The 16880-nt window shown below is 45.6% G+C and overlaps 1 protein-coding gene across 4 annotated transcripts in view; it reads right to left on the bottom strand.

The window, feature by feature from the left end:
• Nucleotides 1-16880, bottom strand: part of ACBD6 (acyl-CoA binding domain containing 6) — an 87759-nt gene that overhangs the window by 7392 nt on the left and 63487 nt on the right. Inside the window, exon 7 of one of the 4 annotated variants that reach the window (XM_062582014.1) lies at nt 14746-15012. The exons of the other annotated variants lie outside the window; for them this stretch is intronic. Coding sequence (XP_062437998.1) covers nt 14839-15012 — 174 coding nt within the window. The 3' untranslated portion in view covers nt 14746-14838. Of the gene's footprint in view, nt 1-14745; nt 15013-16880 lie in introns of those variants that run through there. 4 annotated transcript variants of the gene reach the window in all.

Below are 16880 nucleotides of genomic sequence, written 5' to 3'. Positions count from 1 at the left end.
GTTTGCAGCTGGGAGCACTTAATTTTTCTCCACTGAAACCCATCAGGATTTTTGTTGCTTTATTTCATATAAAGCAACCAAGTCAGAGGGGAATGTTTGTCATGATCATTTATTTCTTCCCGCTCCAATTTAGCTTTCAGATTACTGAAATGAAATTCATACAGAGCTGCAACTGCAACAAAACCCACGGTCTGTCGATACACACTGAAACCAATCACTTGATAGGTCTGTAACATAAAAACCTGAGCACTTTAATCAGTTATTTCCAAACTCTGCCTTTGGAAAGTCAGGCAATCCTGGTGCTGGTACCCTTCATTTCCATGTGTTAAGGCGCGTTAGAAGACGCTGGAGACCTGTTACTTTTCTGACGGTAGCGTCTCCTGAAGGCAGCGTGGCTTTGGGAGCGCGGCGGGCGCGCACGGAGACGGTGTGAGCAGGGGCGTGGGCGCGGGCGAGCAGCGCGGGAGGAGAGAAATCAAAGACAAATGCAGACCCAAACGTCAGAGAGCTTCAGTGCTGCCCACGCAAGTCGCGGAGGAGCAACAGAGCCCTCCGAGCCTCCCTCCGGGCTCCCTGACGCGGCGGCCGCGGCCCGTGAAGCCTTTTACCGCCGTGCGTTGCCTCTGGCCAGGGCAGGACGAGCGCCAGAGCGGCAGGACCGTGAGGAGAGGCAAGAGCGGTTCTCCTTACAGAAACTACATCACACTACAGCAATGAACCATGTCGCCCGCAAAAACGCAACGCAGTTATGAGTAGCTTTAAAATCCTAAAATTAGCTGCTGCATCGATAAAATGTGGAGATTCCCTCTCCAGAGGCAAATACTAGAGCCTTTTCTCAAAGCCCACAATACCCGTCGATCGCCACAACCGCCACCTGGGAAGGGAAGGCCAAACTCCCTGAATCCAGACACGCTCCACCGCCAAGCACGCTCCCGCCTTTGCTCCCGGCCCAGGAGACCGAGCCCTGGGCCGTGAGAGGGGATGAGCGGCCCATGGGGAACGGGGCTCCAGATCTCACCCCGGAGGCAGCCGGAGGCTGTCCTCGAGGAGAGCGAAGCTGCAGAGAGGTGCCACTGGTATCACGAGGCTGGTAAAACACGGAGGACACCACACACGTTCCTGCACGCAAATGACAGGCTTCTGTACAGCAAATCTTGAGCAACATTTGAACTTCAACTGCAAATGCCACTGATTTTTGTGTATGTGGCCACAACGTCCGTAAGGACGTACTGCCTTGTAAGGACCTGGGGCAGCAGTGTATCTTTCTGATATAAAGACACACAACGAGCACATAGAAACAAAAATATTTGTTATTTTCTAACACTCTCTTCCTTGGGAGCCGTTAAACTCTGTCGCAGTACTGAGTGACACAAATACTTTAAAAATAAAAACAAATGTTCAAGTCCACTAAAATCATCAAAACAAAGATGCTACAAAATTACCGGGACCTTCCACATCCAGGGTCTGCAACAGATGCCACTCAACGAAAATCCACCTACTAGTGGGTAACTTATTGGATAACAGGATCGTGTTGTGCTCCTGAGAAATTTAAGCAAGAGAAATGACAGAAGATGGACCGAGCGCAGATGGACCAACTGCCTTATCCGTTAAGTGGTACTACGGCTTCTGCGCATCAATTTGGTCTCATAAGTGATAGGATTATATTGGTGTTTCCACCCCACGTTCCCTCCTTGGGAATTTTCGTACCCTGCTTAACCTAAAAGGAAGATCCCGGACGGGCTGATGGAGGCCTCAGAGGCCCCGTCTCTGCGGTTACCGATCCCCTGAGCTTGTTCACAAGTCCCTCAGTCACATCTCCAAGTGCAGATGCCATGGGGGAAACAAGGACTCACGTAACTCAGTGGTTATATGATTAAACACTTACACTAACCCGTCCCTTTTGAGTGATAGCACCGTCACTCTGTTTTTCACAGTACTATTTCCCCCACATCACCTCTTTCTCTGTTCGCTTGGGGGAAGCCAGAAGATGTGTGCTTGCTCCAGTTTACAGATTCCAGACATTGGCAGGGATTGCATGAGATAAGACCGATGAGGTGATAACAGTGTTTAACAGCGCTGGGGCCTGGGCAGCATGGATGGGCCGGAGTGAAGATAAATATTTACACTACGTCTTTAGCAGGTGAGTGAATAAAAAGGGCTGGAATAATACGGAATCTGAACAAGCACTGGTGCTCAGGAGCTGTGAATATAAATCTCTACAGCCACGCGACACAGACTCACTCAAGCCAAGGAGATGAAAAATAGCAGGAAAATACTTCTCTCCACTTTCAGAAATGGTTTTATTTCTCATTTATTTCCACTTTAGGCTTCAACTTCCCAACAATTTACTTTAACCTCATTGTCTTCTTTTTCTCTCTCTGAAATTTTATCTCCAAGATGACTGAGGGAGAAACTATAGCTAAAAGCATAGCAGAATTTATATGCTAATGTCCACCAACAGGTAAAACCAGGCAATGCAGGCTGGCACAACCAGTCCAACCACCACTGGACAACTCTTCGGACAGCCCAACACAGCCGCTGTTTTCACGCTCCTGTTGCACACAGGAGCCTGGGTTTGGACACCTGCCATTGATACCTGCAGGAAGAACACTTGTCCAACCAAAGCAGATAGATGAGCAAATCATTACGTGTGCAAATGCTGGCATATAAAAGCAGTACTGAAACTTGACACTGTTCTTTTAAAATCCCTGTTTTACCAGCGTGCACTCACCTGCATGTATACTTCTGCTTTTAATGGCCTTCTGATTCTTAAAGCGCTAACAATGTCAGCACAATTTTAGAACCAACACCAGCAAACAGCTTTATGCAAGAACATCTAGACTCCCAAATGGCTCTGACCCTAAGAAAATGACACAGAACTTCACATTTTCTCTCCATTTTTCAGCTTTTGATTTAGCTAAAGCAAAATATACTTGTGACAGTTCAGCTTCACCTGCTTTTTTAGATTCAGTGCCCAGAACTAGTATAATTATCTAGCTGGTATTTGTGAAGTGCTCATAACACACTGAGTTGTTCATGGGAGGGCTAGGCTGCTGTGAAACACCAGGACGTGCGTCCTCTCGGTCGGCTCGTGGGCAACTTGGGCATTTGCGAGGACCTGAACTGTGAGACACAGGACACAGCCACCTCCGGCAAAATCAAATCCACAGTTGTCAATTCATGCACAGCTCACCAACAGTTATTATTTGGGGATTACAAATAGCACAGATTACCACGCGCAGGGCTTGGACGTGCCATAAGTTTGGTTCCTCAGTTAAATCTTCCACCTGCGATGCATCTGGGGAAGCTTGGCAGGGATGTCTCTCTGCCTGGTACTGAGCTGTCCCTCTCCAAGAGCTCTCTCCTCAGCTCCCTTCCTCCATTCAGGACTTTCAAAGGCAGCAATATTTCCTTCACTGTGCTGGGCAGGAAACCTTAAGGATGGAAGGTGCTAGGCAGATCTGTATCACCACCTCTCGGGCCTTTCTCTCACTGGGTATCACTGGACCCATCTTCTAAGTGCCTCGCAGATAAATTAGACCTACATAGGGAAGCAATTATTACATTTCTAATGGTATGGACCCTCACAGCACAATCTGCTACTGAAAGGCAAAGAAAATTGCATTAGCTTTTGTTTGATTCAAAATTATGATCAAGGGAACAGGGATGTTGAAACCCTTTAAAGTCAAGCCTCTGCGCTGGGGTTCTTCCTACCTGGGGAGCTCCCTATTCATATTCTTTGCTTGAGTGCATATTCCTGATTCATTTAGGTGCTCTAATTGGAAGGATTCTTCCACTTCCAAAGCTGCTGTTAAAACTAGACACAAGAAAGCTCAGAGAGAATATGATCACTCACTCCCTTGTGAAGCCTGCATCTGCTAATGCAGCCAAACTCTGCTGGCCTGAAGAGTTCACAGTGCCAGGGTTAGGCTAATCCCTCATCGCCCTAGTTTCTAACTGGTAGTGTCCCTAAATTTCCAAGTGCAATTTCAACGGGATTTATTACATCTACTATCATCATCCTGCAGTGCTTCTGGCACAGCTAAAGAGTCTCGGTATTGCACCGCAGAATTGGCTATGTTTAATTGCAGAATGAACTGATTCCTGAATGCACACAGCAGCTCAGAAACTTTCAGGGATGTTTTCTTATCGTGCATTCTCTCCCCAATTTGCGCTTGGTGCTCTGAACATAACTGTGTATTTGTACTTACATATCTATACATTTTTCCAAAGAACATTTTCTACTGTCTGTTACTTCCAGCATCAGGCACTTTTTTCGTTGTCACGCACGCATATCAACGCAATATAAAAGCTGCTCGGAAGAGCTGTGCTTCCTCAGCCCATTCAAAGAACTGAGATCAAAAATGTGTTTCAGAAGGGCTGGTACCCAGAGCTGTAACAAGTATCACAAGGCTGCAGCCGAGCCAAGCTTCAACAGAACTATGTAAGCACAGTCACGGGCTGCAAAAGGGCCAGCCGAAAGCTGCTCCCTTTTCTTTGAAATCAAACACGAATACGGAGAAGACGCTGAAATATTAATTCTCAGGGTGCTTCCCTGCCCCCTCGCCGTGTAAAAGTTAGCAGCTCCCTCCTCCGCTCTTGGACTGCTTTATCACTTTAGCATGGATAAGGCAGATACCTGGTTATTTAAGGGGCAGGATAAATGGGCTGAGACAGCTTTCCCATCCCCAATTCACTAGGGAACGCTTGGAAATTCCACCTGACACGGGGACAGCGTTGTGCTCTTAAACAATCTCCCGGCTGATCCGATTGTTCCCCAGTGGGGAGCAGGCTGCAGCTCGCTCAAGAGTCATTGATTGGATTAACAGCCTAATTCCCAACAGATGAATAGAATACTGATGTCTTGTCAGCCCACATCATAGAAGGAAAACACAATCTGCTCCTACAGCTCCGAAACTTAACCCTTCCTCTCCCCCGCGGCACAGGGTCTGGTGGCTGCAGCCCAAGATCCTGCCCATCTGAATGACAAAAGATGCTAACCTTTGGGAGAGTTTGCTTCATCATCTACACACCACGGGATCCTATCTTATCCTCCGTAAGGTTGACTTGTAAGAAGCCTTTTCTTTTTCTTCCCTTCTAGACTGAAGCCACAGAAAAGATTTATACAGAGACCTTTTTTTTATTATTTTATTTTACCACCTGCTATTAAAGGAAACACTATGTGTTTCACAGTTAGTGGTTGAAAATTCATTAGCTGAACAGTATTTGCTCTGAAATACACAGATATTGAACGTTTTCAGGGTATATCGTTCGATTAGGATGACAGCATCTGCCTGGCGAGGACCACCAAATTGGGTTGGGGTAGAGGCGTCACTGTAATTCTCGCTTCCTCCGATTGCTCTTGGCAAGCGCTGCCGGGGCAGGGGAGAAAAGCTGGGCATATCATTTGCTCTCTGAGAGCTTCTGTTAAACACTTGCTAATGGAGATCCTAATGTTTTCTTACCTCACAGAAGGGCTCTGATAAGAAATTAATTGCTATTGGTCAAACGTTCACTACTACAGAAGTAGAAGCATGTGCATATTAAAGAGATTCTCCAAGAACAAAATTTATTTATGGACTCCTCAGCACTCTGTATTTATTTCTTGCTCAAGGGACAAGAATAAATAAAAAACTACCTGATTTTAAGAAATGTATTCCAAAAGACCTATTTTTTTTCTCAGATCAGCAGGGTCTGTAACGTTGGGTTTTGCTTCTTTTCAGTAGCCACCTTTTACGCTTGAATTTACAAATCAGGCAATGTGTACCTGTTCATTTCGATGTTTTAATTTTCAGCAGCAGTCCTAAAACACACAGAAATACAGCTACAGCACTCGTGCCAAGACTGTAACCTATTTTAAGAGGTGGCCTCTAGAATTTCTTTGATCCAATAGTCTCGATGGGAACGGCTTACCCATTCTTAAATGCTTTTTCTACTTCTCCAAGGGATGATATGTATCACCACGTTGCTCTGTGAAACATCAGTAAGATATTTCCAGTTTCATTTGGATTTTACAGCTCACATACAGAGTGGAAACATACCCTGCATTACTCCTTACCTCTAAAAAAATTAATTAGTCAGACACCAACCAACATGACAAATAGAAGAGAAAGAATGAGAGGATGGTGGTGCACACCCTTTCTCTTTCCTTTGAACAGCATCTGCTGGCAATGGGAGTTTTCCAGACTTCATCACTTCACAACATCAATATGCATATAAAAGATTTGCTGTGAGATTGAACAAAAACCGCAGGCCTTTCCTCTTCTGGCTGCCCATATATCAAATCTAAAGAGAGTACTATGTTTACTGTCACCTCTTCAGAGCGAAGCAAGATGTTCCAGTTCAAAATACAGGCAAGTGGGGAGGCAACAGCACGCATTAATGAAAGAGCTGCCTTCACCAAAACAGTTAGTGAGAGATACTGCATCAAACCAACCAATTCAATTAATGCAATGTTAGTACTATTATTTAAAGTCATTCCAATTATTAGCTCCTTTAACAATTTGAAACCATAATGTTTCATTTTCATCCCAGATGTGAATTATGCCAGAATGGCAATGAATAAATAAGTCCAATGGCCCTTGTCCAGTCCAGCCACTGTCCCATGATATGGCTGCATTGTATATTCATGAATCCAGGTTAAGGATGGGGACTGGGGCAGTTGTGCCCTGGAACTAGCAGACTGCAGGTTTTATAAATACATACAGAAATAATTAAAATCTAAGGGGTTTAGAAGGGTTAATCTCCTTTAAATAATCTCCGCCACAAAGCCTGTAAAGTCACTGCTGGCACACTGCCCACCTGGGACCGGCTGTCGGATATCAGGGCAGCACGTGTGGACGGGAGCACCGAGATTAAGCGGGAGCGTGGCGGTGTCGGCCACTGCCGAGGGGCTGCAAATGCAGCGAGCAGGAGCAGCAGGTCGACGTGCCACTCTACCTGATTCGAGTGAAGAAAGGGAGCGCGACTACTCTGCTAAATTTAGCAGGGTGGAAGGGAGACAGCAGGAGCTGAGTGTTGCTGCCACTGTTCAGTTTGCTCAAGCCCTTCCTGACTTCAAAGCAAACGCTGGCTTATATTTAAAAGACTTTGAAGGGATTCAGGACTTCGTAAATAGCCTCCTTTTCTACAAAGGATTGAACCTACAACCCTGGAAGGCGAAGGAGAAGCTGCACTTTTAATTGTCAACTATAATGGAATCAGAATCACCACTTTGCATTTCAGTATGCCCTCTTAGGTTAAAGTGTCATTTTAAAGATGACTGAGTGGCCATTAGAGATAAAGAAATAAAAAAGAAAGCACAGAAACCTCCACTATGGGCTAAAGCAGTGCCATGCGGAAACGCAGGAGTTTGCTGCGAATGCAGGTTCTGTGATCTGAGCTGACCTGGGCAAAGGCAGAATTAGCTGAAATGCCGCAAGTGTGCAAGCCTTGCAAAACCAGCTGGAGAACGGGGAAGGGAGCATTTTTGGCACTTTGTCCCCGTCCCCCAAAGTGTAGTCACTTCTGCGGTGCCTGCTCAGTGCCAGAAGACCTGCAGAACGTGCACACCGTAAGCCACGCTCCGTATGCCACAAACTGCACAACAGCCACGACAAATTTCAGCATCTGCCGTTAGCATGAAAAACTGTGAGGAGAAAGTACACGGTAACGTGCTCCAAGAGAACTAGAGGCACTGCTGACATCCTAGAGATCGCTTAGTTTCTTTTTAAACTCATGAGGATAAAGAATTTTGGAGACTCTGTTTTGGTCTCATTAACCTTCCCCAGTTTGGTGTGCAAAAACAACTTTCCATGGCTGGAAAGCCTGAACTATCTTCTGCTTTTGCATTATAAAAACTCATTAAATGAGATCTGGATTGTATTAAGACAAACTTTGGAGGAACCCTGAGCCTACAGGAGAGCTGAACTACAGTGGTCCACAGTCCGCAGATTAAAAGTAATCCTTTTTTGCTCCTTTTAGAACAAACATGATCAAGCACCTTGTTCAGGCATCTCGAAGCACGCCTGCTTCCTAAGCGTGGCGACTCCTCTTTGCGGCTTATCTGGTATCGGAGGAGGACATTTGCACATTCCCAGCCGTCCGACCGAGGATGAAGGCACCAGGACCTAGATCCTACCTGAAGCAGACCATTGCCAGGGAGAGTCTGGTGGCACATGTTCAGGTAAGAAGCTCTCCTCTCAGCACCTCAAAGAGCCGCTGTTTTTGTGACATCTAGCAGCCTTTTAGCAGCCCCTGTGGATGGTACTAGTAGCTAAACTACCATTTGTTATTTTATAGGGCTGACTGTGCACGAAGCTGATCTTTCATTTTATCACCCACCACCGAGTACAGCTTCACGTTAGACTGAGAATTCCCCTCAGTCTGTGATTGCTGGGAACTCTTCCCAAGGGAAGGAGGAGAGAGGGGTGGGAGCAGAGAGGTTTATTGGTACTGCCTGTTCACGGGCAGTTAGGTTTCCAAGCAGCTATTAATAAAGTCCCAATACCAGAGCAGAAAGAGTGGAAAAACATCCGGAAAAAACTGCCCGAGGACATCAAACTGTCTCAGTAACTGCAATTGCTCAAAGGAACCACAGTGCTATTAAAACGTAGCTGAACTAAATATATGAAGTCTGGTTTGTCATCACTTATTTAGTGAGATGCAAAATTGATCTTCACTTTAAAAGGCTCTTTCGGAGTCTAGAGACCGCGCTCGCTCCCTCGTCGTGCTGTGTTACAGAGGTGTTTCTAATAAAACTCAATGGGCTCAGGTGGTAACGAGGAAAAACCGTGGGCAACTTTGTAATAGATTTATGCTCAGGGATGTCCCGCTTGTCAAAGGAGATGCTCCACGCTTGGCAGGAAGAACAGGTTCTCCGTTCGTCCGTCGGACAAGCGCAGCAGGAGGTGCCAGTCCCCCGGTTCTGCTTGGGCCAAGCCTGACGCCGGGACGGGCAGCGTGGTCGGGCTGAGCCCTTGCCCTTTTCTACTCCCGCGGCCACCGAGGGAGCCCGCCGCGATGCGGACATCTGCCGCCAGCGGGCCAGCCCGCGTTGCGTAGAGCGGGCTCCTCAAGAGCAGCAGATGGGAAGGGGCTGCAGCCCCCGGGCCGCGCTGAACCGGTGACCTGGAGGTGAAAGGCTTCCTCTCGCCCATTACCAATCCCCAGGGCCCCCGCCGAAGCAAGTGTTGATACATTAATCTTTGTGACTGACAGCAACAAACTGCAAACGCAACCTTCCAACGGGGAATCTTATTTATTTGGAACCAAAACAATGCCTGGAAACATAAACTTAAGGGCACTCCAGGTTTTGCTCTTTCATCTGAAATGTTTCTATTTAAAGTCCCCCCACCCCCCTTTTTTTTTCCCTGAGGGCAGAAGTATCAAATTTAAAGAGCGCGTCATCAAGCACCAGCCTTGTAGCGGAGCCCCGCGGCACGGCGTGGACCGCTGGAGCGGGCGCTTCCTCCCGGCTCGCTTTCCTCATTCAGGTTTTTACCACCTGGGAGACAGCACAGTGCTGCTGTCCTCCTGAATAGTTTAATACCAAAGGAGGAAGGAGTATGTTTAGGAGTGCTCCTGGAGTGCCTTGATGAGCATGCTGTGTAGGGTAAATACCTCTACATCAGGACACTTTTCACAGCCATCAGGCAGAGGGGTCAGCCTGGTGGCTTTTTTTTTTTTTTTTGAAAAGTGCACAAGCTAATGCTTTGAGAGTGTCTTGATGGAATCAGGGAAATTGGATTGTCCCCCCATTTGCTGGCCTAAAACAAGCCCTTTTTTTATTTATCCCATTAGAGGAACACAAGAGAAACCTTTTAAATGTCACTAAAATTTCCCCCGCATTGCAGAATCCAGTCAAAAGGGTTTTAATTTTCCCTGAGAACTCCTAAGTAATGCTGCATGTCAAGGTCTAATATATGTGTCGGGGATGGTCTTCATCCTGGGTAGTTTCACCAGGGTGATGCTGCGGGGTTGGTCGTGTGCGCTGGAATAGGACCCTGGCAGCACTGAGCTGCTCAGCTCTCCTGCAACAGTTGAGATACTTCACCAGAACTAAATATGTAAGTGATGCAGAGGTGAGATTAACCTTCTCCTAGATCACTCTGGGATTTCCAAGAATTCAGCAGCACTGAGCTCTTTCCTGTAATTTTGCTCTCTGGGTGGCATTAATGCCAAACCTGCTTTGAGCCCAGCTTGCAAGCCACCCATCTTCAACGACAGGATAATGGAGATCTCTAGCCACGTTATCCCTGGGTTTTTTTATTATTATTTTTTGGGGGGAACAGCTATTGGCAGATCTCCTCCTCCAGGTGCGACACACCAGGACATCTCCCAGTAGCACTTTTGAGCCTGGAAGACCCAGCCTGCCTGCTCCCTCCCTCCACATGCACTGCAAGGTGTCCAAGCAGTTTGGGAGCGATAAATGCTATGTCCTAACAAGGGTGATGAAGGGACCCAACCAAAGCATCAGAGCAGGCACCCACAGCATCTCCCTGCTAGGCAGAAATGAGGGATTACCAGCAGCAGTCATCTCGAGCCACTGGCTTTATACATATTCCTCCCCTGGCTGCAGTTTTACTGGGCAAGGAAGAGAGGAACGAGCATCCAGCACGGGGTACTCGAGTCCTCACCCTCCTGTCCCCAATCCCACACACACAGAGAGGGCTGGGAACAGAGCTGGGCTACAGAGAGCGAGGAAAAGGAGGAAAATCGCAGCCTCTTGCGTGGTCACAGTAAAACACAGCCCTGAGACTAAGACACTGCCTCCTGATTTTCCCTTTAGAGCTCCATAATCTATTTTACCAAATGTCAAAATTCAGCACGAAACCTGGAAAAGGAGGGGGGGGGGAATCCAAACGCACGGTTATTGGGACCAAGGGCTGTGTTAAAAGGATCAGGAGGTGGTGGGCCGCAGGGGGCGGGTGGGTGGGCGGGAGGGAATGGGATAAAGTAGCAGTTCTAATCAAATCAGTTTAAAAAGCTGCAGCCTCTCAGAGTTAACCTTGCCAATCAGGGAGCGAGCGGGAGCATGTCTGCGCACATTAAAGTGGGAGCGTGTCCTTGAACCCGCTGTGTGCTCCCGTCCTCCCCCTCCGGCAGCCCACGCAGGCTGGGTAACCAACACCCTCGGGGGAGGCGGCACCAGAAAAGCCCGGGATTACATTAGGCGCCCTCCTCAGCCACCCTCGAGTGGGTGGCAAAGGCAGCTCGGAGGCTTGCCTGCTGTTAGAGGTGAGCTCATGGGATTAGGCTGGCAAGAGTTGGAAATGCTTAAAAGAAAAATAAGTTAAAAAAAAAAACCCCAACACAAGCAGGAGAAACCCTCTCATTGACAAATGCATCGAGTCTGGCAGCTGGGAGATGCATTACCAACCTTTGCTAATGACTAAGGGCACAGAAGTCACTTTAAAATAAATATTCACTAGGAATTACATGGGTAATCTAAAGGGATTATCCTGCTTTCTTAACAGGTCCATAAACTAAATGTTAAATGGTCTACACAAGTGTTTGCATTAATTTTGACCCAAATCAACCCTCCTGCTAACGATCAGGATCAGATTCAATTTGGGAACTGCACGTCAGCTTTGAGTTGATATTCTTACAAATTTTCCCCCATTCTCCCTTGTGCTGAGGGAAAAACAGGACTGGGCTCTTGGAAGCCACAAGGCTGCAAGACGGCAGGGAAAGGCCTCAAGAGAAACGCATGTCCGGAGCAGCCACTCGCAAGCAGTCGGCACAAATCCAGCCTGCAGCACAACCCAGTCCCTATGGCAAAGGCACCCAGCCTCAAAGGTTCACTGCGTCATAAGGGAAGAACGGTGCGGGCTAGAAGCACAACCCAGTGGGGGGAAGGAGATCTTCAGCTTGTTGTTAGGGCTGCCAAAGCGGTGGCAGAGCCTCAACCATTCCATGCCTCAGTTTCCCCATCTGTAAAACGCCATAGACACCCACAGTTGCTTAAATATTTGATTCGTGGGCTGTTCCCAAGATGCATGTGGCCTGAGACACGGTGTGCACGGCAGTCTCAGAGCACCATTTGAAGCACGTTGGCCTAGAGCTTCCAGAGCTGTACACGCTATGCGCCTTGCAGCTGGGGCACTCATCCCTGTCCCTAAAGCTGCAGGGCAGGGGGGGGTTAAACAGAAGCATGACCAAGTCTGGCTGAACTAGCAGCTATTATCATACCTGGTCAGCAGAGCACGACGAAAGGTTTTAGTAATTGGGACCAAATTAGGAGATGAGAGTAGCTGCTGTTCAGCAAAACTGCAGTAGTGTCTGCAGCTCCTGAGGATGCCTTCATTGCCAGTACAGGAAAAAAAATATATTCTAAAAACATACAGATGCCTTAAACATCCCCATATAAAAGGCATGAATTGTATCCAATTCCAAAAATTGTATCAGTCAAAAGGGGGAAGTGGATATTCACATAATCTATTTCAGGATATCTTGTTTGCGTGTGATTCAGAGAAGCACAGGCGGAGTGTAAGGTCCTCGACAGGACTTGTCAGTGTCCCAAAGGAATGATCGAAAGCACACAGATGAGGATAACGGGATGCCCTGAGTTTCTTGGGCAGTCCCAGAATACATGCTTTTGCATAAGTCTCCAAGATTTCCTTTCAGCAGCCGTTTCAGACTCGGCCTTGGAAACAGCAGCAGCCTAGGGGACACACCAGTGTGCCCAGCACGCGGGTGTTCAGCTCAGCGCAGTGGCAGGCACGGCGACACAGGGGCCCTCAACCCAACAGCCAAGGTGCATCTCCAGCCCGGGACCCGACACCATGGACCTGTTCCTGTCCTGCCAGCCTGTGGAACCTTTTTAAATCCGGGCCTCTCACAGCCCATACACCCAAACCAGCCACTGTGTATACCTCTAAAGACAGCTATTTCTCTAAAGCACATTGAATTAGTATTTTCAGAACACAATAGGACTAAGAGAATGGAAGAACCATAAACTCCTTTTAAATCTCAGTGTTACCACTCCTGAAAAACCACTAGCGATAGGCTAGGGCCCTCCTGTAGTGGGGAAAAAAAGAACCAAGGAGGACCAGCAAGTTAGGAAATTGTGAGACACGATTAGGCTGTCTGGAAGTACAGTAATATGCTACAGGAATAGATCTGAACAAATCCTGTCCCTGGAGCCCTCTGGCAGTCTGCTATACCAGTTATGGAAAAGAAGGATCAAGTACAGTAAGAAGGTGGGAGAGAAAACAGTCCAGAAAAAGGTCAATAATTAAAAAGCTCATCTTCACTGAAACGAAGAAAAGGATTCACGATGTTCAAAACCTCTTGTTCTCTCTCTCTTTTCTCTCTTCCCTTCCCCCTTTTTTCTTTTTGAGATTACAAGAAATCAGAAAAGTCTAACTTGGTAAAAAGTGGAAGTGCTGTCTACCACCCACCGAACATGGTGCTCTAACAAGAGCATTTTTATTCCCCTTATTTGCCTGCTATTTTGAGTTAAGGTTATCAACAAACAAAGCCACAGTGTTATACACACTCAAATAAAAAGTTATTTCCCTAAAGATTTCTTCTCTCTGAAATATATGTTTTTATGAACTTCTAAACACCTACTAGAAAAAAATTAACAAGGTAAAAACCTGAATTTCTGCTTTTAAAGAATAAGCATCATTCTCCTTTCCTTTATGTATTTTTTTAACGAACAGTTTCCAACTCTTCTTCATATACTGTTAGATAACTACAAAGAGCAAGAGACCGGTATCTTCCTCACTGATTTCTATCCACTAACAGTGATTTGGAACACTCTTGTCAAGTGAAGGAGCTGAAGAAGCACTGAAGCAAGGATATCACTTCAGCCTTCACAAAGCCCAGCTCTAAAACATTAATGGTGATGGCCATAAAAAAGATGCTCAGCTGCGATGGAAGACTTCTTGTGCAAGCCAGCCAAGGCACTTACACATTCTGCTGAAATCCCATTTACAATACAAAGACATGAAGTTCTGCTTTAGTGCTAAACATGGATATTCAAATATCATCTGTTTCCAGAAGAGCTCCTCCAGAAAACTCTCAGTCCAGCCAGGGTAAGTCACACTACCTGCACCTCCCAGTTACACCAGAGACTCACAATACCCAAAGTTGAATGTAAAGACAACCCAGAAGCTTCACTTTGTACAGACTGCAGCAACCCTCCTTTAACACAAATGAAGGTGCTGAGAGCAGATGAAGCCCATGCAGGTAAAATCCCTCTGCAGGCTGCACTCAAGGGCCTGATAGCAGTGGAAGGCCTAATTTTCAAATTTCCAAATTTTCAAAGCAGGTAGACACTATTGTACCAACTAGACTAAAGACTGACTTTGGATATGCAAAGAACTGATTACTGTATTTCTCTGGGATGATACAGACTGTAAGGGTAAGGAAGAGCCATGCAACAGCTGGAGACAAGGTGCTTTTAGTACAAGATACACAGATATGGAAGGGAATTCCTGAGGGCAACAGGTGAAAGTGTAACTCGACCACATATCCCTTTCAGGAAAACTTTTCCACTGCAAGTAGGACAAAACATTCCTTTTATTATTCTATTGCTTCCTCTACAAAACTTAGCCCAGACATCACTGTGACCCTGCGAAGAGAGAAGTCTCAAGACCCCTATGATTTTATGCAGTTGTAGCTGTCATCAGAGCAACTGTGCAACAGCATAAAATTCAAAGACAGACAGCTTCACGTGGTGGCTTTCACACCTTGAGCGCTCAGGAGACAATACCCTTCTCTGAGAAGAGGCACACTAGTATAGAACGATGGTACGTATTAATTTCTAAAAGAGGATTTTAATCATGCAACGTCCTCTGCAGTCGCACAGAATTTAATCTCATTGCTGACAGTGGGTGATGGGGGAGCATGTTAAGTGGAAAAGTTGTATTCAAGACCTTCTCGCAGATATGTGCTATGGGCATTCCCTTGGGAGGAAGAAAACAACCCAAACCAGCCTCTCTCATTGCTGTCCACCTCTGGCCTCGGGCCTCTGAGCAACCCGTTCCACTTGCACGGCTGATACGCAGGCGTCATCCCAAAGTCCTGTGCAAGGTTCAAGTACATGTATTAATACAGTTAGCATTTATCAAGGCTTACTTTACAAATATTGATTTATTAATCTAGGCAAGACCCACGGATATATGCACATAAAATTCCCACGTTACAGAAACAGAGACAAAAAAGAAAAAAAACCTGGCTGATTTACTCAAGGTCAAAGAAGGAATCCAGCCCGCAGCTAGAATTTGTTTCTGGATGCAGAGTTGCTAATGCTATGCTGTGACTGTTAGGACATGCTGTCCTTTTCCACACTAGGACCTCACTCCTCTAGTAAGATGTATCTTCACCTCAGTCTACCTTTGGTGAGAACCTCTTCCTCATTTAGAAGTCTGGGGAGCAAAAATACTGAACAGCCAAAAGTTGGAAACCACAAGCTATGGCCTTAGGACTTTCCTGGCTACTAACCGTACTCACTGCGACCGGGCTAACATGTTTTCACCTACCTTCTGACTGTTTCTCTCTGCTCTTGTTTCGCTTTTATCAAGGACCCCTCGCAGACAGCTTTACAAGTTTTGCTTCAGTAAACACCACAGTTTTAAGGATTAAAAACAAAAGGAGTTTGAACATTTTTTTGTTCCACGGGTTTAAATGGAAGCTTAGAGCTTATAAAAAAAAAAAAATGTTCCATGGGGAGTCATGAAACAATTCTTTTTTTAGATGCTCTCAGGTAACCAAAGTAATGTTACAATCACAGCATAGGAGGGACAAAATTCAGTGTTTTTTTCTGCTGAAGATAAATATATTTCAATAGTCTATTTGAAATTCGGACAACTGAAGTGATGGTACAAACAAAATACAATTTTATAAAATCATTACATTTAAATAAAAAACGGTGCATATTTTCCAGCAAGTATCTAGTGTCTACGCTCTAAAAAAAGTCAAACTACTGAACAGATAAATCACTCAATAAACCCTCGCAACAATTTTCTTGAGTTATTAGACTGACTTTTGACTACTTATGGATAAAAATGAAGACAAGAGATCTACTAGCTCTAAAATTCCGAGGAACCCAGAAACAATGACCATTTGTTTCTGTATGCGACAGCCATCTCCACAGGATGGAAGCATCCCAAGAAGGGATAACGACACACAGATTTGAAGAAACAGCTTTTAAAAGATACGAAGCTTAAAGTGTACTGCACAGCCCTGCAGAAAACCAATACCAACGGACTCTGTGTTCTTTCTTATGGTGTAAATCGCTTTACGCATAGTATGCTTTTTCCCCTCAGTTCACCTAGACCTGGGAAGCGTGTTACTTAGCCAGCTAAATTCAAGCTGGATGTCTCAGAGCAGACAACAGACTGCACAAGAAAACTAGAGGATAACAGTATACAGAACACTGAATGCTCAACCACAGAACTGCAACTCCTGCTTGGTCCTGAAGTTTCTTCCGTTGCTCTTCTGATTCACTCCTAGTGAATCCTTTATTTTGTCAATAAAATTTGGGGAGGAAAATTACCTGCCAAAATGTGTCAGACAACATCTCCTTTAATAAATGCGTTATCTATAAATACAAAGAAAATTCTATTTATTCTGCCCCTTCCAGAAACAAACTCATCATGCTTTAGGGGAGATTTTCGTTTATTTGTAAGAAGTACTTGAAAAAACTCTTGCGATAACTTCTTGTGATTAAATTCTAATTTCCATCCAAATGCACTCTGGCACAAGTGAAAACAAAATGACTAATAATCTAACAAATAAGAAATGCTTCATTTGCTGTTTTAGCACCTAATTCAAATGTAAAAACTAAGGATGTGAATAAACTAGGTTAAACTATATAATCGAATAAGTAAATGTGCACAGATACTGCATATCCAGTTAGCAACAAGAAACAAATTTACTGTAAAGGCTAC

The sequence above is a fragment of the Rhea pennata genome, chromosome 8 (assembly GCF_028389875.1).
Source record: "Rhea pennata isolate bPtePen1 chromosome 8, bPtePen1.pri, whole genome shotgun sequence".
Lineage (NCBI taxonomy): Eukaryota > Metazoa > Chordata > Aves > Rheiformes > Rheidae > Rhea > Rhea pennata.
The sequence above is the reverse complement of the archived record's forward strand: the minus strand, read 5'-3'. Positions and strand labels throughout refer to the sequence as shown.